Here is a 26,740-nt window from a genome sequence, read left to right on the forward strand (position 1 = left end):
CCTATGTTATGACAGGCATCATAGCGGAACATTTCCTGCTTCATGAATGTTGTTCCATGCCAGAATTTATCAATACCTCTGTATAGTGTCGGGGTAGATATTCCACCACCATGTTGCAGCTGCAGCTAGCTGAGATATTCCTTTGTTCAAATTATCTTGTCATCAGTATAATGTGTAGCTAGCAAGCTGCAATGTGGAGCATTAACTTAGAAAGGTAGTTATGGGAGGAATTAATTATTTTGGTATTCTGTACATTTGTTCATTTACTTTCAGGAAAGAACAAGCAGCCAAAACTTGAAGAAGTATTGAACCTTCTGGCATCAGGCTTCATTAAGGGAGGTTTTGGCTTCCTGAAGAGTTCCACGGCAGGGGAGATGATTAAAGGCAGTGGATCCATTAATAGGGAGATTCGTGTCGGTGTCACCCATGTAAGTATATATGGATGCTTGTCATAGCTGTTATTACTGTTCTGAACTATCTATGTAATACTGTAGTAATCAAATACGCTAAAAATGGAACTGTGTCATTAATCTATAGCTTTATTACTTAATGTTCAAATAAAGCTTATTTTATAGACCAAATTGTATCGTTGTTTGACAAAATTAATTTTTGTTTTGGTACAGTTAATGACATCACTATTCAAAAAGTTTAATTTTGAATGTTGTTTCAATAGGCTGGGTTTGCTGAATTGATTGTAAGTTTAACAAATGAAATTGTCGAACTGTCTGTACATTATTAATTCATTACTTGTTCTGTAGCAAATAAAGCAAATACGAAATCAAAATGATATCATAAAACATGTTATATTTTGCAGGCATACATTGAGTTTGTGAAATGTATGGGAGGCTTATGGCTGGAGAGAAACATCTCCATGTTTCTGAATCATGTCCTTGACCTTGTGGCCAGTCCAAAGTCTACACCCACACACGTTGATGCAGTGTATGCACGCAAATGTGTCCTCTTCATCATAAGATCTTCAATAGGAGGTCTGCTGGGGGAAAAGGCTCAAATTGCTGCTGCCAAGGAGATATGTCAAATAATTGTAAAACAAATGAATGCAGCAGGTAATTATTCATATAAAAAACATCCACACAAGGATTTCTGCCAAAACTTATCAGGTTTTGTCATTGCTCAAATGAACAATTAGGTATTTTGGATCAATCCCACAAATAAAGAAAAGTGAGAAAAAAAGACAACAGATTTGTGTCTAACAAATTTAATGCTGACAAAGGTATCTTGATCATCGGTTACTCATTTTCAATTCTTAGTCATTGGAAATAGTGGCAGCTTGTTCACCAATCAAAAGAAAAACAAAGTATACAGATATTTTACAATTAAAAAAAAACTATCTTAAATAACCGCCATGATAAAGTACAATAATCACATTGAAAAGGCAAAAAGTAAATCAAAAGTATTCTGAAAGATATGAACATTCTTGAATTTTGAAAAACAGATTGGGATTATATAGGCCAAAAAATTTGGTTACTTGGTTCTCAGGCCCGCGCGCATTTCATTGCACCGTGCGCATTGCCGATTTTATCGTGAAAGTAATAAAAAAAAATTGTGAATGCGCCAGCCGCCATCTTTAAAAAAATCCGGGAAAAAATCCGGAAAAATTATCATGACTTATTAGTCTTGTGTACAAATGGCGCTCATTTAGGTACAAATAAGGAATGGGGGGTTCGTAATTCTCGTCTGGAACATCGTGATGGGATTTTCGGAGGCTTGCTCTGCTCTATGACCGGTCTCTACACAACTATAAAATGACAAGGTAATGTCCACAATGAACGTTTTAAAAACTACACAATAAAAAAAAATCGCCCTCGTCTCGTTTTTGCCATGTAAAATGAAAAAAAAAAATACCGCCCTGCCGTATCTATTTTGAAAAAAATTGGCCTGAGAACCAAGTAATTAATTTTATTTGGCCATAGGCATCACATTATTGAATCAGGTTTGTACTGCAGTGTTATAAGAAATATTAACTATGATACAGAAAAGTTTCGTTAGATTATGATATCCTGTCCTGTTTCATGCCTAGATATCCCCTTGTTACAGGAGAAGCAGTGGCCGACGCGGTGGATGGTAAATCCCAGAACTGGGATATGATGGGCAGTCAGCATGTACTTGTATGTGCTCTACATGAGCTAGGAAGCCTGGTACTGAGGCTGGGTACCTCAGCTAGTCCCCTGGTGTCCGAGCCTGCCACAGGTAAGTACAGGGCAATATTCTCCACACACCTCTAACAACTTAAGGATGTTTGTTACCTTAAGGTGACTTGTACCTCCTATTCAAAGAGTTCAACACTAAGACACCATCGGTAGATTTGATGTGATTATTTAATTTAAGCCGCATTTGCAAGGTACACAAAAATTGATGACACATTTGAAAGGTACACAAGAATTGATGAAACATTTAAAAGCTACAGAAATATTATGAATGCTTTGATAACATTTGAATTCAGTTATTGCACAATAGTAAATGAGTTTTAAGATAACTCAAACACAAAATACCGATATATTTTGCAAGGTAGCCTAATTTTATCCTTAAAATAAAATAAACAATCACACTTGGTTATTATGAACTCTGAAAACAGCATTTGACCTTTTAATTCAAATTGAAGAAAGGATCCCAACTGTCATTTCTTGATGATGTCTGGAAAAGCATGTTTATATATTTGTTCATTGTCCCAGCTAATTCAAAATTACAAGTTAAGAAAATATGGGGGCACCTATTTTCGTACTGGTATGTAATGGTGAAAAAGAAAATATTTCATCTAGCCTCATTTGAATGTACAGGTATAATAGAGCCGGTGGTGTCGGTGTTAATCCACCCCTGCCACGCGGCTCGACTGGCGGCCTCCTGGTGTCTGGGCAGTATCTCAGTGGCTCTGCCCTCACAGCTAACACCCCTGCTAGACCGCTGTGTGGAGCGCATGGAGAAGTTAAAGTCCTCCCCAGAGTCCGTGTCTGGTTACAGCAGCGCCCTGGCTGCCTTGCTGGGTAGAGTGTACCAGTGTCCACTGGGTATCCCCCACGGCAAGGGAAAGGTAATTCACTCACCTAAGTAGTGTAATAGATGATGTCAGTAAGATAATTGGAATGTAGCATAGAAGCAATTATGAAATATCCTTAAGTTCTCAAAAAGTACATTTACTCATTAAACAGGCTCGCCAAAATGGTTTCATTTGTTAAATTTTCTCTGTTTGAAATCCATTAAAATTGATTCAGTTTGCTATCGGTATCATCGAAAGCAATTTATTGGCTTTAAATGATCTTTAAATTGCTTCATGCTTTATTGGAGTGTTTATTGATTTTATCAACTGTTTCACAGCACTTGTTCAGCATAGCGGAGGAGTTACTGCGGACAGCGTCACAGAACAGCCGCCTGTCCTTACAGAGAACACAGTCTGGCTGGCTACTCCTGGGCTCACTGATGACACTAGGTATAGACATCACATCTCCCTACTCACAAAAACTCGTGTTTAACATCACAGAAGCGTTTATCTGATCATTTGGACCCACTTATAGCCTGATTTATGATCAGTAAATGTGTTTAATTATTCATCGTTAATCTTCTTGGCTTCAAACACAGCTGTCACTGGAACTTTAAATATGACAAAATAGATGTTAAAACAAGTATGAAGTATATAATATTTTCCTAATTAAATATTTATCGGTAATTATATTTTACGGCGTGGAACTGTTACTTACCGGTTTGTTACGACTCATTCTTCGTTACATGTAGAATAGCACGGACACATTTACCATGCAGTGTACTGTACTCTTAGTGATTGATATTGCACAAGATACAGTGTAGGCTGACGATGCTGAATACCAATAAAAACTGTTACAAATTACAATTTTTGACAAATGCCACATGACTCCACAAAATCAAAAACTTGAATATTGTTTAATTCTTAATTCAGTATGTTGCCAGATATCTTATTTCAATGCACAGTGCAAAAAAATACTGGCCAATCTTAATTCCATATGTTGCCAGATACATTATTTCAATGCATAGTGCAAAGAAATTCTGGTCATTCTTTGGTACCGAATGGCACATACCCAGATTATAAAGATGTATGATTACTGTCCCATTATGTATTCTATGACTATTCCCCTCTAGGTCCTCCTGTGGTTAGGAACCACCTACCCCGCATGCTGTTATTATGGAGGAATGCGTTCCCACGGTCCACCAAGGAACTAGAAGCAGAGAAGATCCGAGGTGACTCCTTCACCTGGCAGGTCACATTGGAGGCCAGAGCTGGTGCGCTCGGAGGTGAGTTCTTGGAACTAGACAACTCTTCTCATACATTCGGAACAAAGTCACATAATTCAAAATAATTTTCAAGGCTATTTACATACTTTAAACACTATAACAACTTTAAAACACTATATTAAACATAGCTTTAAAAAATATTTTATGATCCAAACCACTATAAAATATAATCCAGGGTTTTCAGCCACATTTACTGTAATTTCCAACAAACTTACTTACTCCATTTTGAAATTTCATTTATATGTAGGTGTAATACAGGTCCTGTTGGAATGTGTTTGAATGTTTGATAGCAGCTCTGTGTGAGGGACTTTGGAGGATCGTAACTTAATGTCAGAGAAACATCATCTGATCAAATAGGAAGCACATTTAAGTAGTACTGAAATTAAACTATCACTTCTTGCTTCATTTTAGCAATGTACAGCTTCCTGCAGCACTGCCGTGAGCTAGTCACGGAGGACGTTATTCGCCGCCTATTGGCACCTCTGGAATGTGCTCTCCTGATGTTTTCACAGTAAGTCCTGAAGTCTTTGTAGACCAGTATATATTATACATCACAGCTCGGCTTTGATCACCCAATCAATGATTTATGCTGTGCTCCTGGAACACTTGTATAATTACATAACCAGTGTAGCGTGTCCTGTACACTGCACATTTACGATATGTAGCAACACATCAAAGGTTTGTTATGCTGTCTGTTGCTAACACCGACATATAGGAATGTTGGTATTGATTTTCTGGAGATTTAAAAAAACGGAAAACGAACCAACAAGGTCAAGGTTTGAAAAACATAACAACTGATGTTCAAGACTTACCATTCAACGATTATATACTATTCTGATTCTATTATTAATATGGTTTTTTTTTTAAATCAATGAACATAATAACAGCTGTATGTAACAGTATATTAGGCATGTTAGGGATGCTCACCCTTCAGTAAGCACCAGAGCTAGTTACAAGCTGTTTCATGATGGTAATATATATTAGATCAGATATACTTGAATAATAATTTGAATAACCAGTGAAATATTTTCTTTATATGCTTACTTACTTACTTAATTATTACTTTCATTGCATCTGAGGGAATATAATTTTCCCTTGTGATTTCCTAATATATTGATATAAGATATGATTGTTTTAATTTGTTTCTATGTGTGCCATTTGATATTGGATGGTTAATACTGGTTGAGACACTGTAAATGATGACATCCTATGTCTTATGTCAACAGCTTGCCTGGCGTGATAAAGAGCTATGGGACCCAGCTGAAGGCCAGTGCTGCCATGGTGCGACTGCGGCTCTATGATGTTCTCTGTCTACTGCCCCCAGAGTCATTTGAAGGTATGGAAGTTGTCTGTGCACCAAAGTCCTGATCACTTTGTATCAAAATAAAGTCTTTATGTCGTTTAGAAGTATACAGCTGATGTAAAAAAACATTGTTGGAGTGAAATTTAATGTCATACATTATATTTGGTAACAATACCTTATATGGATGGTCATCTAGTGGCCTTAGTACTGACATGGATGACCTTCAGACTAGGAGTAACTTATATGGATGGTCATCTAGTGGCCTTCATACTGACATGGATGACCTTCAGACTAGGAGTAACTTATATGGATGGTCATCTAGTGGCCTTCATACTGACATGGATGACCTTCAGACTAGGAGTAACTTATATGGATGGTCATCTAGTGGCCTTCATACTGACATGGATGACATTGGGTGTCAATTAAGAAGACAGATATAATCATTATTGTCAACTATCTATATGCCTCCACATTTCTTAGCATTGGTGCTGTGCAACAAAAATTGTGATTTCTTTTAAATTGGAAAAGAATTTAAACTAATATTTCATATTAAAAAACCCTTTACATTTGACTTAGATTAAAAGCATCTTGCATATCCTGTATTAATGGCAGTTAATTTCTTTGTGATTGACATACTTAGGTACATACACAATGTTACTGAGAGAATTGGTGGCCGAGTTCACACTGACAGACAATCCAGCCAACACGACCACGTCACTGCTGCGGTCAATGTGTCATGTGGACGATAGTGTTATACTGGGCTCCTGGCTGCAGGAGACTGACCACAAGGCTATAGAGGACCAGGTAAGGCCGACTGACCATCACGCTGTCACCAGGCAGCAGAGCTTGTCTGTCCTGTATATGCTAGACCTTGCACAGCTACAAAGTGTGTTGTAGAATCTTGATTTCAAATTGTTTGAATTATTTTCAGTATAATTTGCATTGAAACTCCACAGTACTGGATTTTGTCTAAAGACATCTTTATCAACACAAACATTTCTTGGGTAAGGTAGTTTATATCTAAAGATGGAAATCTTATCACTTCTATTGACAATTCATCACTCTTTCTTACACATTTTAGAATCACAAGTTTTAAAATGAATCTTTATACTGAAAATATGGCCTCAATTCCTTGAAATTATAAAATAAAGAAGCAATACCTAAGTAGATAGAAATCAAAGATAAGTACATCTGAGAATTTCAGTATTTTCTCAAATCTTTACTGTGGTGTTTGCAAGAAAATTATTTATTTGATTTTATCATTATAATAGCTTGTTTTGTACACATGATTGATTATGAGTTGATGCAGAGAAAATTTGCAGTCTCATTTCCTCATCTTTTCCGATACATTCAGTTGACTATTATGATTTTAGTTTGAACCCAATCGTAAAGTGGATAAAGAGATAGTAAGTATTTTGGGAACCATGTCTTGACAATGGATAGCCATCTTGGTTTTTGACGCGGGAATGCACAATGTTTTTTATAATTCTGTTTTGTTTAGATATATCATCTCTCAAAATTGCATGGAGACCATTAGAATTTTTTGCCACATTTTTATCTTGATTAGTCAGGATGACCCTGTGTGAGGAATGACGGCTGTTTCCATGTCTGCCTAACATGTGCCCAAAAAAGATTCATAGAAATTCTAACATGTGCCAAGAAATATCCCTTACATTTTGCAATGAAAGAATTTCTCGACATGTTATTAGAACTAATGTTCCTAATCAAAGCTTATAATTAGTTGTTCTGAGTAATGCAAATATGGCATGTATGCTTCAGTAAAAACAGGCAAAACTTCTAGATAAATTTGACAGACTCAAATACAATCTGAAGAAGAAAAAATATTTATCTTAAATTGCATATACATTTGTATAGTGAAAACGGTCTTCACCGACATAAAGAGGGACTGAATCATTTGGTCGTTTAAGACAGTGTTTCAGTAAAATAGTTTTCTGGCAAAAAACATGCCTAAGTTCACTGACATCAAGAGGCACTGGATCATTTGGTCAGATTTGACAGTGTGTCAGTAATGTCAGGTTAAAAAATGAAAGTAGTCATTTAGGAACATAATTATTATGATGAGCAATTTGCGTAGTGAGATTTCATGATACAGTATAAGCATCTTTAAGACATGATATGCCATCATATTTGATGTAACACTGAAATGGGAAAATATGTGTGACAGTAGAGAAAAATATGAGGGATAAATCAGATAATATTTGAATACCAGGTTCCATACAAGTGTTCTCTACTTACCTCCCTTGTTAACTGTGGTTTTATACCTGTGAAGATATACATTGTGTGAATACCCTAAACATCACATCATATAGACACTGACAAGTCTCAAAAAAATAAAACGATGGAACATCACCTTATACAGCTGGTGGAATACTTCTAGAGGTTTGTGTGCTTGGGAAAAATTTATGTTTGATAAGATAATTATAGAATAGATTTTGATTCCCTGGTGATTGGTTTTACATGAAGTGTAGTTAGATTCATTTGCTTTGTAGACAGTTGGACCCGTTAGCAGCACAGTTGACATGTGATGGTCATACCCTTGTGCTGTCTTAAACCCTCCCCACTGATATGTTTATCATGATTCCTGTATCTACATCTCTGGGTCTTTGAGAGGGTTTAGTCATGAGACTGTAAATTTCCTCTGTACTCTCTGTGTCTATAACTGCTAACATCTTCAGGTCTCTCCTACAGCTTTTGCATGTCAGTATTCACTTAGACACTTTTCAGGTCAGAAACATATTTCTTGAGCTGTTGACCCATCAACACATGTATACATACACAACATAACATCCAGGTTTGCCTCTGTATTTTGTTGGCATTTTGAATTCTCATCAGAAAATCTTGCATGACATGATTACTTCCACCAGAGACTCAATGCTTTCTGTTTTTTCACAAAAACAAAAGATGGTTGAACATCAATATCACATTGGAATGAAATTTTAACAAGTCTTCGAATGATTACAAACTAACTGCATTTTTGAATTGATTGTTGTGACATCTCCTCTGTCTTGCTGCTTAGATATACCATAGAGAATATAGCAGCAGGAAAATGAAACAATCACAAGAGTGTGGTCGTGGTTCTTGACCTTGGTGTGACCTTGGTTCCTGACCTTGGTGTTGCCTTGGTGCTTGACCTTGATGCTTAGACTTTTGGGGAATTAGAAAATTATGGAACATTTAAAGTTGATTGGAATGATATTTAGAAGAATCATTTTCTGAAAATATCTTTATGCCAATCTCAGTTTTATTAAAAGCACAGATTTAGTCATGATGTAGTGATTTTTTTGGAAATTTATTGTTTTCACTCTACTTGATTTATTGAAAAGAAATGTCGTAGCAACCTGGAACAAATTATTTATGTACATTTTCATTAACATATCATTACAAGCATATACATTTGAATTAACAAGTTGCTCTTTTGCAGGGAAAAAAATCATTTCTGTTTCATTCGCAATGTATAGACAGCAGAGACATTACGTTTCACAGGGATCTACTTGTAGGTTAGCCATATTTGTTTATAAGTGTTGCTTTTATAGTTGCAGCCTAACAGTGCATCAGGTTCTGGAGCCCTGGAGCACGACTCACAGTCGCTTTATGCACGTTATCCACCGGTAAGTATTACAAAACTCATACAGGATCATATCCATAAGAACATTTTATTTGGTATTTGTGGAAAAGAAATAAGTGATTGTTTTACTAAGCTAATACCTAGATAAATATAGGCATCATATCATACAAGAAATATATTTTTCCTAATGACCACATGATAAAGAGAGCTAGTGTTTTCAAAAGGAATTTTTAAATTTTCTGTATCGTTTATAACAATAAACAATCATGTTTATTACAGAGTGAACCTATCCCAGGCCCCCTTCCCTTGGGCGTGGCTGTGATTGACAGCTCAGTGAAGCTTTATGGTTTGGTCTTCCCTCGTGTGGCCAACAAACACCGGTACCAGATGCTACAGCACTTCAACGAGTGTATAAAGCAGGCCAAGGCCACCCGCCAACAGGCTGTACAGATGAATATCTTCACTGCGGTACTCTGTGCTCTCAAGGTATCCTCAAATAAATGTCCACTCAAAGTATCAGCAGCTCTACTAGTCAAAACTGTAGGAAATGATTTAAAATGTCATTGTTTTTCAACTAAGAAGTTTTCAATTTGCTAGGTCATCATGATAACAGAGTAAAATTGGAATTAATGGCATCCAAAATCAATACACTGAATTAATACAAAATTGTCATTCAAAAAATCAAAAACCTCATCAAATCTTGACTTAATATATGATAAAATTGTGTTACTTTCCTGTATTTAATTGTTAGATATATGCTACCTATACACTTTAGTTGTTGGGGTAAGGGGCATTTGAGAATAGATTGTTATCAGATACTTTGTGGCTATGTGAGTTTATGTGTTGCTGATGAGCTGTATTGTTGTCCCTTACAGAGCCTATCTGATACTAAGACGAGTATGGGACCTGATGAGGTGAAGAAAGCTGCATTCAATCTTATCATGGTAAGTTTGTACTCTTGTGATTCAAATTGTTTCACTGTGCTGTGTGTTTTGGTGTGAGGTGTGTTACAGGGAATTGTGAGCAGCAGCTACTTTTACCAGAGTTATGCAGTTGGGGAGACCCCGTGCCTTACTGTATGTTACTGTGTGTTCCTATTTGTTACAGGGAGCTCTGAGCAGCACCAATCCTATCTTAAGGTGTGCGGCTGGTGAGGCGTTAGGTCGCATGGCACAAGTGGTGGGCGACAGTCGCTTCATCGCAGACATGGCTCAATACAGCTTTAACAGGTAGGCATTCCTTCAGTGTACACAAGTGAAATAATATCTTACTTCTGTTGAGAGCAGTAGGTTTGGTTTTTATAGCTTCTCATTTAAATCTGTATTAATTTATTTGATTAAACCATTCTAGCTTGATTAAGGAACTTTATATAAATTGAATTAATATTTGCCCTGGTGTAAGTAAGAGAGACATTTGAGAATTATAAAACATGTTTTGGACTTTTTGTCTCACAGTTTGAAATCAGCGCGAGATGTGGTCAGCAGGACTGGTCATTCTCTGGCCCTAGGCTGTCTACACAGATACGTCGGGGGTATGGGGTCAGGTCAGCACCTAAACACTAGTGTCAGCATCTTGTTGGCTCTGGCCCAGGACTTCAACTCACCTGTTGTACAGGTAAGTAGTCGGCATGTACCTACAACCTTATTTTATCATTGAGAGAAGCACCTTTATTAGATTTATCATAAGATATTATCAAAAGGTCTAATGCTATGTATTCTTTAATGCAAAAATATATCACATGACTGCACCATTTATGATATTATTTTGGTCATGGACAAAACTTTTCTTTTCATTAATATCGTAGGTTAAAAAAAATAAAAAATGTTCATATTTTTTTTTTCTTACATGTTCATTCCTACCATAGGTGTGGGCATTGCATGCCTTAGCCCTGATTGCTGACTCGGGTGGACCGATGTTCCGAAGCTACGTGGAGCCCACACTGTCACTGGTACTACAACTGCTGTTGTCTGTGCCACCCTCCACCGTGGATGTCCACCAGTGTTTGGGCAAGTGTCTGTCGGCCCTCATCACTTCAATAGGACCAGAACTACAGGGTAAGTATCGGCACCCCATATAATACATTTATTAATCTACAATATGTAAACCAAGGTCCGTGATAGTTCAATGGATGATTAACTTAACTAGTCATAAGCGAAAATTTTCAAAATGAAATTTTTGTGAACTGTCTAAAAATTAACAATTTTTTCTGTGTATGTTGTCAATAGGGGATCATTGTTATTCCTTATACTTCAAGCTATGGTTTTGAATTTCAATCTTTTTGAAAATATTCTTGTTCAAAATTGTGCTTTTAGTTGTTGATTAGCTTACCAGGCTTTGAAAAACTGTACAGTATATATTTTTGTATCAAACTGAGAAAGTGGCAAAGAATTAATAAAATAGTGTGGTAAACCTCTTGAAATGATGAACAACAGATTTGAGAAATATTCTTATGATCCAAAGAGAATTCAGAATCACATGTACTTTGAGTATTACTAATTACTCCTGACCTATAATTTGCAGGTAACAGTGGGTCGATAGCCACAGCGCGGCTGTATTGCCTAGTGTGCTGTGCTATCATGCAGGACCACCCCGACTCCTTGGTCCAGGCCGAGGCCATTGCCTGTCTACAACAGCTTCACATGTTTGCACCGCGTCACGTCAACCTCACCTCTCTCGTCCCTCATCTCTGTGTAAGTCACCACTAACTCTACAGTAGGGCAGCTTAAACAACAGTCCTGTGTTAATTCAACACTGGGCTAAATATTTTGTACAATAGACGTAACACTTTGTATCATTAAGATAATTTTGCATGTAGAAATAAATTTGATATACAGTTTCATTTTTATTTCTTATTGAAGATACCTGATGAAATTAAAGATTTAAGAAGAAACTAAATATAATTGAAGTTGGGTTAAGATTTACTGTATAATGGGGAATTTTATCCACAGTTTAACTTTCGCATTTTTGCAATCCACAATGAGGGCAAATTTATCATGATAATGAATATAAGTACACAGCAGACCTTTAAAATGTAGAAGTAACATGTGAAGGGCAAAATATACCTTGGGCAAATAGGGACTTTACTGGTGAAGGGCAAATATTTGACTGGGCAAACATTTCCTGGTATACAGTAATATGAATGTCTGTCTTTATTGAAGAACAGAAATGACTTTGCGTGAGGTGTAATTATTACAACATATTCACCTTACAGGAAACGCTCAAGAGTGCCCACTTACTATTACGGAGAGCTGCAGTAGCATGTTTACGTCAACTGGTTACACGCGAGGCAGAGGAGGTCAGCGAACAGGCACTCAAGGTCGTCAATGAGACCAGTTATCAGTACTCATCACCTGGTACAGCTGCCTCGGCCAATGAAAATGGTGTAGAGGGTCAATTGTATGGCATGCTGGACACAGAGATTGACGGCAAGCTGATCTCTGATGTTCAGGACACGTTGGTCAGTCTGCTACAGTCCTTGGCTACTCGTAACCTTACACGCTGGCTTATGTTACTGAAGGAGGTGTTGTCAGCCTCCACAGGTAAACACTCTATTATCAAATTGGTGCATTGAGCAGTTTATTATTATTCAAGCTATCTCATAAATATTGTCCTTTTGGTCACTTTTACAATCTTAAAGATGTGAAAACAAGGTCAATGTCATTATTATTGAAATAGACACATTCAATGTATTATCTAGATTATGACCCAGTTTCTATGAACTACCTACTATGCATTCAGTAAGGACCTTGCCGACCTGTCAGTATTGCTGTAAAGATGTCAAAAATTCAATACCAATTCTGCAAACGAACCAGTAGATACATGTATAGTAAAAATTCCAGAACCAAACTAAAATCCCTTTTCAATAAATTCAACTTAACAGATAAATATGGGTCTAGTGTAAACAAAGCTATATTATACAACAATCACTGTCTTATCTTTCAGACACAACCAGTAGTTTACAGGAAGGAGTTGTGGACGGTGATGACGATAAGGATGACGATGATGAAGATGAGGGTGCTGAGTTTGAGTTCAAGGCGGCTGAGGCTGATGTTACTCATCCAACAGTTGCTCCTAGGTATATAACTGCAGTGATAAGAGATAACCTTATAATTGTATAGTATGATTACCTTACAACTGTTTAGTATTGTACAAGTTTGAAGGACTTACATACTCCTACATATTAGAATTTTGCACACCACTCTGCCTCAGGTAGACAATAGCATATCACCTTCATTGATCATTTACACAGGATACATAGTTTTGTATTAATTCATATGACCACAAACATAGTTGTATTAATTCATATGACCACAAACATAGTTGTATTAATTCATATGAACGCAAATATAGCAAAATTAAGAAATTATGCAGTACTTTGTTCACCTTAGGGTTATTTCATTTACCGGTAATGTTGACCCTAGCCACAGACATTAGAATTTTTTTATTAATAGTGCTTTGTTTGTCTGGATAGGTGGCCCACACGAGTGTTTGCTACGGACTGCTTGAGAAAGATCATCATAGCTTGTGAAGTCGACGAAATCCACTTCAACTTGGAAAAAGCTAGAGAGTTGAAGGCGAAGACCAACAATGGTAAAGGAAACACAGACATTGAGGATTAAGCATTAGAATAGATTATTTGCCTAAGTAAAAGTTGAAATTTTGTTAACAACGGGTCATTTCCTTCATTTAAAGACACTGGGAGTCTGCATCGTCCAAACCTGTTATCAAAATAAAGACTGCACCAAAATGTTTTAGTTTTAAAATGTTATAGTTTTAGAATTTAAATATCAAAATGTTACAGTTTTAAGAATTTCACTATGCATGTTTCAATTTGGCTATATTGTCATTTGTGGAAGGGTTTTGATTTCTACCATTGCAGTGAACTTCCTAGTGTTACATCTGTCGGAGTTGGTACGAATGGCGTTCATAGCTGCCACGTCAGACAGTAACCAGCTGAGGTTGGCAGGCTTGTCGGCACTACAGGTAAACAAGGACTTCTGGAAATGTCACCTACACATTGATGAACATTGATTTGAACAATTAATTGATTTGGATCAAATTCAGTTCTTATCAATTTGCTGAATTTCCATTCCATTGATCTTTTGAAACATTATCATCATCTATTAATCAATCCTTCCAATTGATATCTTGCTTAAAGTATTTGACAAATTTCTAAAAAAAAAAATGATAATTGATCTTGTGTGGAAGTCGAAAAATAGATAAAGCAGGTCCAACTTCCTTATTTTGTCACTAGATTTAAATTTTCACTTATCAACATAATTATCTTGCTTATATCTATCCAAACATAGAAGTGATTGAAGCAGCTTTAAAGTTTCATTGTAGAGTATAACACAGTTACTGCAAACACTCCCATTATGAATTCTTACATGTAACAAATTACAGTTGTGTCCTCTGTTGAGGAATGAGTTCGTGGACATTCAACTCTGTGACAAATTCTGGCTATAGTGAGCTAAATTCTGAGGTCATCTGTAAATGGTTATAAACATGTTTCACTGTATTTTCAGTATAACAACTTTTCTGTTTTGTAACAGGATGTTATAACCAGATTCGCGGCTGTACCAGAACCGGAGTTCCCTGGCCATGTGATACTAGAACAGTACCAGGCACAGGTATGAGTCCAGTCATTGTGATGGAAAAACAGATGGGATGAGAAAGTGCATGTAGTCTATGGCCTGTCTAGGAATATAGAAATCTGAAATACTACCATTGATAGTGGTAGTAGGCATTTTTCTTACCTATATAGTTATTCATGCTTCAAACTGTATGATGGTGTCAGTGTGTACTGTATAAAAAAGTGAAATTTGAACTTGTTGCATTAAATATGAACTTATCATCATCTTCATTTAAGGGATTACTGATTATCAGTTTCCTGTCTTCATGCAACAGGAGTGCGTGGGTGGGATAATATCTTCTTCAGAAAATATTCATGTTTGTTTTATAGAAGGGCATTTACATACCGACTTCTAAAAATAATATGAACAGTTTGTATTAAAACAATTACCATTACTAGATCATGAGATGGACATGTGATCCTGGGATGGGAATATTTTCTGATCTGTTGATATCCAACAAAGTGTGGTGTTAGATTATAGGTGTAATAGAGTTTAACATTAGTTAAATATTCTGATATGTGTGATTTACATTTGTTGAAATGGTGATTTAGAACATTTAAAATTCATTTCAGGTGAGTGCTGCCCTGCGACCTGCTTTCTCACAGGACACGCCATCAGATGTCACTGCTGCTGCTTGTGATGTAAGTCAACACATCAAATGATATATTCTTTGTCAAGTGTCATGATATGTAATCTTTATAATTTGAAACGTCTGTGGTGGTGATGTTGAGAGGGTTACTCATACATGCGATGCATTCGGAACACAAAGTAGGGAGATTGGTGTTTTGAAGTTGGGAAATATTTTTGTGGCATCACAGCGTAATGTTGTTTCTTCAATAATTATCAATTTTTACCATATTTTTAGGGAAAATAACACCATCTTTGTTTTCAAATCTTCTATTAAACAATCAAAAACTCATCAAAACAATGGTGGGGTTTTGCTATAAATTATATATTGGGAGGCGTCATCACATGTATATGGTTACTTTGGATACTATACAAATGCATGTTTTTACTTCTGAGTGTAAACTTGTGAAATGTACAACCTTTACCTCTGATTAGATTTTACTTATATGACTAGCTTGTATGAAACTTCAGTTCATTTATTCTTAAGACTTTGGAAATGATAGAGAACAGCCAATTATTTCAGTAAAAGTGGTAATACAATGTAGTTAATCATTTTGAGATGTCAAGTTGGTAAAATATCGTTTTCCAGCATGTTGTGTTTTCGTTTATAGGTGTGTAGTACATGGATAGGCAGTGGTGTTGCTCGTGACCTCAACGACCTACGTAGGGTTCACCAGCTGTTAGTGTCCTCACTGGCCAAAATGAATGCTGGGAAATCCCAGTCCATGTTGTACAATGAGAGTGCTGTCACCATGGAGAAGCTGGCAGTATTACGAGCATGGGCAGAGGTGAGATACCACAGAAGTTTTGTTTGAGAATTTTGTCATGTGTCCAGATTTTGAAACTTTTCTAATTTGGAGAAAGTATTTGGTAGCTTATTTAAATTGATATTCAACAAAGAAGAAGATTGAAAGTTTGATACAAATAGCATCATTAAAACAATACTAAGTCTCCAGTTGCTGTAAATAGGGAGAAAATTGTTTGAGGTTACGACAAGCTAATTTTAGTAATAAGTCTGTTTTAATGTGTGTTTAATACATACTCATGTATAAGACAATGCTGTACTTTTGACTTGACAGTACAACTGTATCTTATTCCAGGTATATATAGTTGCTGTAGAACGAGAGAAGACAGTACAGCCTAAAGCTAAGAATGAGGAGGATGAGTTCGGTGACAGTGCTAGAGAAAGCCTGTTGTCCCTGGTACAGCCAGAGTTACCTACACTTAGTCAGAACTGGTTCAACGCCCTTAAGGATCATGCTTACCTATCCTTGCCTCCAGGTAAAAATCTAACTGTACTGTGTAGTTATTAAAATAATGGGGTTCAAAGAGCTTTTCTTCCTCTCACTGATGTTATATTTTTCATCAGAAAAAAATCCAACCGACTTGATATAATTTGTTTCAATGGTCGTCATTAATTTGTGATATCGATGGAAATTGACTGACTTCAAGTTATTGGCAGCCAGGCTGAAGGAGAATATCTTTGAAAGAAAGCTGGCTTCAGGAGTTGCATTATTCTTCCTTTTACTTTAATTTTAGAATAGTTTGTAAGTTTGTATTTGTTTTTGCTTTAGAATACTCTGGGCAGCTCCCTTCAGATGGTGGTATGTTTTACCATCCTGAAACAGTGGATTCAGCTCGTCCCCACTACAAGAAATCATGGCCATCCATCCTCCATGCTCTAGCTATCTGGCTGGACGAATCATCCTTCTTACATGTGGACAAAGACCACAGCAACGAGCCAGCCAATGAGAAGAAGCCAGGAGGTCTGTCTCTAGCACCGGCCAATGCTCCAGCTAACATGAACCCAGATCAGATCAATGCAGATAGATTGTATCTCATTCTAGGTATGTACTACAATTGTATAGCTAGGAATGTTTACATACAAATTCTGTTTCTCACATTATAATTTGAGAATTTCTGAGTAAACACAATTTCCATTCCATATTAAATGAAAATGTAGCGGGATTTACACTAATTTAAAAAGAAATAGGAGGTATATAGGGGTAAGTGGTGGGGAAAGGGTTATTAATATGTATTTCACAACGGAAGGAAAATAATTCCTGCATGTATAACGATTTTAAATGTATGTAAAAGGTAGCATGCTTATAAAACATAGAAAACGTACATTCAAAAAATTGTGTTGAAACAAGTCTTTGTTCTCAAGGTTGACTATAATATGCGACTCTATTCCAGGTATTTGTATGGAAGCATTGTCCAGTAATATAATTGTGATGTCAGAACATGTGGTCAACAGTTGTTTGAAAGCCTTGTATGCTCTGTTGAACCCCAGCTGGCCCCGCAAGGCTATGGGCGAGGACCCAGTGCTGTCACGTGAACTCCTCAATGTCATGCACAGGTAAAGCAATAATATAGTTATCATTTGTCTGTATTTCTATGTATGTATGTAACCGATTTGCATTCATACAAGCATGAAATTGAAAAAAATACTGTTCAATTCTTTTGTGTCTTGTTTTGATTTGCATGTAGCTAGTCTTTAATGTTAAGATGAAAGTTTGTAGTTTTAGATGTGTTCAAAACTTTTTATGGAATTGAATTCTTAAGTGATGTTTACATATTTTGCACTCAATTTGCAATTTGAGTACATCCCATATTCAAATATCTCGCAGTAAAACAACCCCAATAAATGGCATGATTCAAATCTCCACAAAGAAGTCATTTGAGGAAAAATCACAAACAGTAGTGGTTGCAAGAATTTTAAAGATTTTTACAGTATTTCTCACAGCTGGTATGAATCTGTAGAAATCCTGATCATATGTCATGGATTTTGTGTGTGATGTGTAATTGTTTGTTTTCGACAGAACGATGTTGACAAAGGACAGCATCACCACACAGCTGCTGGCTATAGAGGTGGTAAAGCAAGTTCTATCTGCAGCTGGAGAAAACCTTGACAACGAAAAGATCAAAATTAAAGGTTAGTACAAAGAGTCATTAAACTTTTTAAACAGCTTAACTGTCATTTATAAAGTGACATACCTTTTACAAATAATAAACAGTTACTGTAAGTTTAATTGCAAATAAATGACTATTTTTTTTACATTTACTGTTTGGACTATTAAAGAGTTTATGTAACTGGATTATGTACAAGTAAGATTTGGTATTAAATTGTTACAGAAAAGGAAATCGAGACCCCAGTAAGCAATGCCAGCAGCACAGATTCCATGGACACCACAGACAGTACCCAAGTGTTAGGTGAGGGGGGTGAGGCTGGGGACATTGTACCTGGCAAGTCTGTAGTATATGCCACCCTGGAGGTGTGTCTGTGTGCCATTTCCAGACAGATTCCTGCCCTCAACCCTTCCACCCCTAGCACAGGCTTCCAGGTCCCTACAAGACTCACCAAGATGTCCGACGAATCCTGTCAGCTCATTGCCAACACAGTCCTCATTCTCACAGAACTTCCAAATCTTTGTTCACCTCAAGGTACAGTATACAAATTGACTTGCATGGTTTTGAAAAAATCTGCCGTTTTGCTGTTTTGAATCCATGATTCCGATGGTGTCTCTTATGTATTAGAGATATTCCAGATAGTAATACATAGGTGGAGGAGAGGGGCAGTTTTAATTGAGAATGTTTTTGGTGGATGAGGTCTAAACAAAAACATGTATGTATAGTTGGCATCAGGAAATAAAATGCCATATGGATGATGCGGGAGACAAAAAACAAATTCCAATATTATTACTTTGTTAACTGGTCATTGCCCTACAGTGAACATTTTGCTTTTGGTGAAAATAACTCTCAATGCTAGATGTGTTTCATCTAAATATTAAAGTCTCATCCAAATAAAGCATACTGTTACTTAATTATCCTTGTAAAAAAAAATCTGTAGTTATGATATTCTTAATGTTAGGATGTGTTATCATTGATAGCACCACCTGTAATCATTGGTGGTGTATGTAATTTTTGGTGTTATTATTTATGTTATACACTTTTTCTCTCCAGGGAGTATAGCAATCCTACCTACAGTGTTACACCTAGTGACAGGAGTGCTGAGGGAGCTGTCGGCCAAGTCTTCTGAGCGACGGTCACCTGTAGTGGTCAGTGCCTGCCTTAGCTCCCTCAAGACTCTGTGTTCTTCACCACTGACCACTGATGAAACAGTGTCAGGAAGCTGGATACAGCTGCTGCAGAGCACTCTAGCTACAGTCCTTCATTATGCAAAACCTTGTAAGTGTGACATGGTTCTGTCAATTGGTAAAAAACAATTAAGTTTTATTATCTCGAACATCTCAAACTGGTTTCCTTGTACCAGTTAAAACCAAATATTCAATGCATGTTACTGTTGAACTTAGTTAGATACTAGCCCTGAGGTTTTGTCTGGACCTTTCAACTTTGAGAGAATGAAATTTAATTGCATAATGTAGTGAGCTATTTAATACTTGAACTCATTTACAGGTACACATTGTAGTATGTGAAATGTGTCCATACTGGCTTAGAATCTGCTACCTGACAGCATTGAAGCATAAGGGTGAATTTATTTGTGTGTACCAATATTTTAAAGAAATAACTTAAAAACTAACCCATATATACACATTCAAAAGCATAGTGCATGGCTGTTTACTTGATATTGGTTTCGAAATAAAATAACTGGCTGAATGTTACCCTTGTATTGATGTCTATGTTTTTGACAGCTGAAGAGAAGCCAGGGATGGAGGACGTGACTCTCCTTGGGGTGATCACAGTGTTCATCTGCTGCACTCCCCACGAAGTGGCTAACATACCCTCTCTCAAGGCTCAGTGTGTACAGGTGTTCAAAGATACCTGGGATTCTGACAACAACGAGGTGAGCATGTCTATTTCTGGTATTCCAAATTAAGAAATTTTAGCATTGTTGTATTTATCTAAAGAGCATGAAATGTGGATTTATAATCTGAATTTAAATTTTTCTATAGCTAGCACTGAAATTTAAAAATATAAAACAGCATCATAGGTGGATTCTTCAAACTTGCAGATGTTTTGGTCCAATATTGAAGAACAAATATTGAAAAGTGTAGCTAATTGTAATGAAAATGGTATCGCTGGTTAATGTGTTGTTTAAGTGTGTCAAAATGTCACGATGGTTTTACAGGTGAAACTGAAATGTGTCCAGATGTTTACATCGGTGATACAGCACCTGGACCGTGACAGTGCCACACCTTATATACGCAATGTCGCCTCCAAGATATTGGAGTACCTGTGTAATACCAGTGAGGATAAACGCAACATTGACTCGGAAATTAATCTCATCAAGGGTTCTATACACATGGCCGTGTCACTAGTCGCCATAGCTGAAGAATCTAGACGTGAGTATCAATGAAAGCATTGTTGATGTATGTTAAAGTAAATATGGTATGTGAAATGGGACATTAAGAGCAGATACATTCAAATGGCAGTCACTGTTCTATAAAACAGGGACAGGGAGAGAACATTTATGGAATTATTTTATAGTATAATGAGGTAACTTCATTGATTTGTATATATATACTCACACATTACCTCCACTGATGAACCTCTAAAGAGGTGAAAGCACCAGGGAGGAACTATAAAGAAACTCTTGTTGCATTTTTTTATTTATTTTTCACATATATACATGTTATATTTTATTTTCAAGGTTAAACCTCATATTTTATTCCAGTAATATAATGTACATTTTATAAAAGACTTACATCATCAATCAAATTAAAGTAAATTTGAAATTATAGTAGAATATGGATGAATCCAACACTCACACATATCAAGTTCAGTTTCCTCTCAACCTTCCTATAAAGCTAATTTGAGAATCGCCCTTACACTGGAGACTGATATAGTAAATCAGTGTCAAGGTTATTGTTTTATTGTGATAATGTTTGACTGTTGCATTAATTCATCTTTCAACATTTTTTCAGGTTTGACTCTCTTATCTTTGTTGATGCCACTTCTTGTGTCATTTTTAATGAATGAAAAAACTGTGAACTCAATGTCTAAATCTGCCAAGCTTCTACATGACGAAGCTCTTCAAAGAATCACAACGATCGGTCCAAGGTACCCAGAGCAGTTCAGGACACTTATGGGTAGTCAGGCAGAGCTCAAGACAAAACTAGAGGCAGCTGTGAAGCTCAACCAGGCCAGTGTGAGAGCAAAGCAGGCTTTAGAAAAATCTGCCAAGCTACCACAGAATCAACCTGCACGACCCACCATAGCTTTAAAAACAAACTTCGGCAATTTCACTGGATGAATGGATATTGCGAGGATGCAACACATTAAACGTTACTCAATCTGTGATATTATAAAAAATGACTGGCCTCCTGTGTAGTACACAGGGGTCATCTGTTACTGTTGGACTATTGATATATTTTATATAGCGATGTATAGCTCACATGTATACAGAGTATAGCGGGGGCTTTACAATGATCACTAGTTGTTGATGTATAGTTTGTATGGCTCAAGACTTTTCATATAGTATTCATGTATCCTTGTTGACACGGAGATCAAAACTAATATGTATCAATTTTGTAAATAGCATTTTTCCTCATTTGTACAAATTACCTCATCACATATCATCCAGAACTCATAGTATCTTGTCTTTTGTACCTATTATTTGTAATATAACAGACAGATTGATAGTATTTTTGAAACTGAAATTTAATAGTTGTTGTAATTATTAATTCAAATATTTATTGAATGTTGAATTAACAGTACTTTTATACTGCCAGATCACTATAAACTCATCTTTGTTGCACTTTTATGAGAAGTGCATGCTTACCCAATTCAAATATATATACATGCATCAAATTGTCATCATGCTGTGAGATTATTAGAAAAGTTTACCAAGGAAGAGTGTTTGAAAAGATTCTAGTGCTAGCATATTAGTAAATGTCATTATTTGCATGGTTTTTCTATTTGAGAAAAACAGTGTTTAAATAAAAAATGGTTTTTTTTTCTTTCCGATTTTGACTTAATTTATATCTGGTAGATAAATGCAGAAGATTCAGGGGAGGTAACTACAAACACCTGTGTGGTCTTTCAGTTCTTCATTAACATGTCTGTGGCCGCACACGTATTCTAACAGTGTGAAGGAATCTGTAAATCTTTTATATTTTGTGTCTTCTTACTTTAAAATTTGCAATTTTATATGTCATCATTTGATTGTCACATATTTTCCTCGCACAGGATTTACCTTGTGCTTTGATATGAAGCATGTATAATGTTACACCCACTGTTAGAGTGGTTTTATTGAACAAATGATTTATGAACAAAGACATCAATTCGATAGAATTTGGATTTTTTTTCTATGGAAACAGACAACAGTGCAAAGAAACTTGTTCTGTTGTTGTGTATTATATTAAAGAGTCAAAAACCACTGGAATAAATTGTTCATGGGATTTGTGCACATTTTGCATTAACTTTTAGTTTTCATCCCGATTCCACTATGCAAAAAGCAATTATTCACAAAATATTCAAGATTTACATGATAATATATAGGATACTGAGAGAATGTATATGATTATTGAAATGAAGAAGAGAATGGTTTTGTATGTGTTGAAAACATTATGTCATATAGTTGTTGAATTTTTTAAGATATCTTGAGATTGTGAGTGTGGGGTATTATTATATTATTGATGTTTTTAATCCTGGAGAGTGCTGCAATCACCCGTTGTTTATATCCTAAAGCCAAAGTTAGCCCGTCTTGCACTGTTTTACATACCAAATAAATGTTGTTTGTGATCGCTCGGTGTTTTCCATATGATGCCATTGCTCTGCATTCCATACATGTCACTGTTGCTTGTTTGTCAGTGTTGTTTATAAGATAATTAAGATCTGCTACATTTAGAGATTCATTTCAGGTGAATTTTGTCATTTCCCCCAGTTTCATTTTAAAATTTTACCCATAAGAAGTTAGTTTAGTATTAAGGGCATTGTGTAGCATGTATTTTTACCACTTTAACTGGAAAAACGTACTTATTTTATGGTGTAAATAATAGTATATGTATATATCTGATATTTAGAAAGCTTACATGTTTATTTATGGCTAGTTTTGTTTATTAAATACAGTAGAAACACTTTATTATGTAATACACAAGTAAACAAGTATTATTGTTTAAACCAGTACTGAGTTTGTAGCACTGGTGGTAAAATGATTGAAGTTGTGATTAATGACGGTTCATTAACATATACGTGATTAACATTCATTTACATACAAATTTCATAATTCAAACAGAGGAGTTGTGCAATGATTTACTTGTAAAGGAAATTTAATCTGAAAAAAAATATTTTTGATGTATTTATCTGAACTTCAAAGGTTATTAATTGTTGGTTAAATACGATGAGAAATTAAAAATACGTTTTTAATTGAAATCAAGAAATTCTGTTTACAGGGCAAACAGGATGTTTTGAAGGGTAATTTTTCTAAGATTTGTTTTGTGACTTTTCATATGTTCTCAAGTGGTTATGATTTATGTTTTAAACTGAAAATATAACTGGATTTGTACCATTAATTATTACCGACAGATGGTCAGTTAAACAATTAAACTAACCGGACCCCCAGAACTTGTAAATTATATGTATGATGTTCTATAGGTTGAGCTGTTTGAGTTAGTACTCTGAATATGAAATTTTAAACCCCTGATGAGTGATGGGCAAGATGGTTAGATATTTTCTCAAGAGAGGTGGGATATTTGATGTAGAAATATTTACATGAAGATTTATTACACATAAGTATCATTCCTAATATTATAGAATTCATCAGTTAATCTAAATTATGATTACATAATTGATGAAAATGAAGATAAGTAATGAATAGATCAGATTGGTTAGTGTACAACCAAAGAAAATGTGAAATACATCAAGCTAAACAAATTCAATAATCAAGAGACACAATAAAACTGTTCTAATTGAGAAACCTATTGCTCTAAAGGAATGTTATCAATAATATATCTACATATTCTCTGGTCCGAGGAACTACAGAATTTATATACTATTAGTTTATATGCCCAATAGAAGATTTAAAATAAACTTAATTCTGGTCCATGAGGTATTAATTAGTAGGACCCCTTTTCTGTTTCTAAAGTGATTGGTGCCGAGTATAGCTTCCATTACAATGAAGGTAGGCGTAATGATTTGCTGCTTAATTGTTACAGATGATCAATAAAATATCTACAAGAAACTTATTGACTGTGTTGTTTGTCCTTTATCTCTGTGCGTGTGAGTTGGTCAACCGTGGTACATCTACAGAAAGGTCCAGGCCAATACTTTTATGGCCCATATAACATGAGTACCCTTGCAATTGGAGAACATTTTTCTGAAGAAGAAAACAAAGAAAAACAGTTGCGTGCCAACAAAATAAGAATGAAAAGTCTTCTGTACTATGTACTACATGTATTATGAACCGCTGGTGTATCAACCAGAATTGGGGAGCCTTGTAATTAAAATATGTACATTCTTTGATTCTTGATCGTAATATATATTATGGAATAGTGCTAACAAAAACGGAGCTAGTAAAGCATATCTAGATCTGATTCAGGCACAACAGAAATGAGGCTCATGGGCCTTAGTTATAGTACAATTATTATTTGTTGTAAAGTGACAAAACAGATATAACCGGTACATACAATCCAAGTCTTTTTGGCGGTTTCCTTGACAAATTGATGATACATTGTAATTCCGACCAAGTTTGAATTCTTTCCCACTGAAAATATGAAGAAAAAAATATACCCCATTATTTTCTCTATATAAAACTATACTAGATTTTATTCCCTCCCCATGGGGAAAATGTGAGACCCCAGGGTACTGAAATTCACAATTTTAATAAAGCACCTAAGACCTTTCTATATAGGAAGAGTATTTGATTCCAGAATATATTGGTAGACTGGCTAACCAGCCACAAAGATTTTTATGAAGAATTTCCCAGCTGTATTTGACTACTAGCTTATCTCGCCCTAGTTTGAGAACTTTGGAATCCGACATGTATACAGGTGATTCAGCATTTCTAGAGATGGAGGCCAGTCAATTTTATTAAAAATTAGATTGGAGGCCAGTTCAAATATCTGGGTCTTAGATTTGTTTTAGCCAATTTGACCCATTTTGGACCTTTACTTTGACTATGGAACCTTCCTGCAAAATTTTATGGAAATTGATTGAGTGATTTTGGAGAAGAAGTCAAAAGTGTGAATTGTTTACAGACAGGACAACGCCTGACAAAAGTTGATCTCAACAACTAGGTCAAATGGAATTTGGTCTCAGATGACCTTAAGATACAATTACAATTAGATGAAGAGGCCAAGGATTTTCTAACACTGATAAGGGGGTTTCAACAAGACAATTTTATTTATCAGCATTCATAGCGTCCAACCAGTCGACGTGGTAGCATTATGGCAGCATTACACTTCACATATATCTTGTAATAACTATTGAGAAAACATCACCTCCAAGCGTTGCCTTGGTTACAGGGAACACCAGGGGAAAATTACTGTCGTTTGTTGAAGCACGGACTTAGATAACTAATCTAATTCCGTGTTTGCAAATGAAAATTGGGAAAACCATAAAAAGAAAGTAGAGTATAAACATATCTAGAAAAACGGGAAACCATAAATATAACAAGGCATGACATTAAGATAGAAAGCTCGACCGCAAACTTCGCACAGGGTTTGAATACAACTTGACAATAAAAGCAAAATTAAACCACAAGACTATGGAGAAATCTAAGTCCAAATCAGTTAAAACAGATACCGGTATTTGCGATATGTACGTCATAACAGAATCAAGAATACTTTCAAAGTTACAAGGAATACAATGTAAATGTTTTAGTTTCTTTCAGTATGGCCAATGAAGTGTAGATATACCAAGAATTCGAGAGAGAACAAAATGTGGAAATGATACATCTCAAAGTGCAGGAACATCAAATACAATGGTTGATTTTAAAACCATTGTATTCTAAGCTTCTATCATTCTCCGAAATAATATGTATATTATAAATTTTAAACAAGAGGCCCAGAGGGCCTGTATCGCTCACCTGTTTCTTTTGTTACATGCAACTGACATATAGGTAACTTAAGACCAAATTTGGAAACTAGAACACAAAACATTTTAACATCTCTTAAACGGTTCTGAAGATATTGTTGTTTGAAACTTGAAATCTTAGTGTTAAAGCTTTTAACTCATATTGACCTTTGACTCCCGACTTGCACTTAAAGTTGACCTTTTACCTCATTACTGTAATAAAGAAAACAATTCACACAGCTGGTCTACATAACATACCCAAGTATCATGACTCTAGTCCAAATGGTTCTTAGGATATTGTTGTTTGAAGTTTTTAACATAATTGACACCAGTGACCTT

The 26,740-nt window shown here is 35.7% G+C and overlaps 1 protein-coding gene across 5 annotated transcripts in view; it reads left to right on the forward strand.

Moving 5' to 3' along the window:
* Positions 1 to 24,573, forward strand: part of LOC110442025 (HEAT repeat-containing protein 5B-like) — a 71,844-nt gene extending 47,271 nt beyond the window's left edge. For 4 of the 5 annotated variants that reach the window (XM_021485424.1, XM_021485420.1, XM_021485425.1 and 1 more), the window contains exons 7-39: positions 274 to 428; positions 815 to 1,064; positions 2,056 to 2,208; positions 2,796 to 3,046; positions 3,331 to 3,442; positions 4,126 to 4,278; positions 4,690 to 4,789; positions 5,505 to 5,614; positions 6,222 to 6,385; positions 6,955 to 6,987; positions 9,136 to 9,210; positions 9,447 to 9,653; positions 10,043 to 10,111; positions 10,275 to 10,396; positions 10,622 to 10,781; positions 11,032 to 11,221; positions 11,688 to 11,857; positions 12,379 to 12,706; positions 13,110 to 13,242; positions 13,639 to 13,757; positions 14,047 to 14,150; positions 14,720 to 14,797; positions 15,373 to 15,441; positions 16,039 to 16,215; positions 16,528 to 16,708; positions 17,002 to 17,274; positions 17,624 to 17,786; positions 18,250 to 18,362; positions 18,563 to 18,871; positions 19,391 to 19,615; positions 20,080 to 20,231; positions 20,517 to 20,730; positions 21,313 to 24,573. In XM_021485424.1, coding sequence (XP_021341099.1) covers positions 274 to 428; positions 815 to 1,064; positions 2,056 to 2,208; positions 2,796 to 3,046; positions 3,331 to 3,442; positions 4,126 to 4,278; positions 4,690 to 4,789; positions 5,505 to 5,614; positions 6,222 to 6,385; positions 6,955 to 6,987; positions 9,136 to 9,210; positions 9,447 to 9,653; positions 10,043 to 10,111; positions 10,275 to 10,396; positions 10,622 to 10,781; positions 11,032 to 11,221; positions 11,688 to 11,857; positions 12,379 to 12,706; positions 13,110 to 13,242; positions 13,639 to 13,757; positions 14,047 to 14,150; positions 14,720 to 14,797; positions 15,373 to 15,441; positions 16,039 to 16,215; positions 16,528 to 16,708; positions 17,002 to 17,274; positions 17,624 to 17,786; positions 18,250 to 18,362; positions 18,563 to 18,871; positions 19,391 to 19,615; positions 20,080 to 20,231; positions 20,517 to 20,730; positions 21,313 to 21,641 — 5,441 coding nt within the window. In that variant the 3' untranslated portion in view covers positions 21,642 to 24,573. The remainder of the gene's footprint in view (positions 1 to 273; positions 429 to 814; positions 1,065 to 2,055; positions 2,209 to 2,795; positions 3,047 to 3,330; positions 3,443 to 4,125; positions 4,279 to 4,689; positions 4,790 to 5,504; positions 5,615 to 6,221; positions 6,386 to 6,954; positions 6,988 to 9,135; positions 9,211 to 9,446; positions 9,654 to 10,042; positions 10,112 to 10,274; positions 10,397 to 10,621; positions 10,782 to 11,031; positions 11,222 to 11,687; positions 11,858 to 12,378; positions 12,707 to 13,109; positions 13,243 to 13,638; positions 13,758 to 14,046; positions 14,151 to 14,719; positions 14,798 to 15,372; positions 15,442 to 16,038; positions 16,216 to 16,527; positions 16,709 to 17,001; positions 17,275 to 17,623; positions 17,787 to 18,249; positions 18,363 to 18,562; positions 18,872 to 19,390; positions 19,616 to 20,079; positions 20,232 to 20,516; positions 20,731 to 21,312) is intronic. The other variant, XM_021485423.1, reaches the window with a different exon arrangement.
* Positions 24,574 to 26,740: the final 2,167 nt, after the last annotated feature.

This window comes from Mizuhopecten yessoensis, unplaced genomic scaffold (genome assembly GCF_002113885.1).
Source record: "Mizuhopecten yessoensis strain PY_sf001 unplaced genomic scaffold, ASM211388v2 scaffold716191, whole genome shotgun sequence".
NCBI classification, from domain to species: domain Eukaryota; kingdom Metazoa; phylum Mollusca; class Bivalvia; order Pectinida; family Pectinidae; genus Mizuhopecten; species Mizuhopecten yessoensis.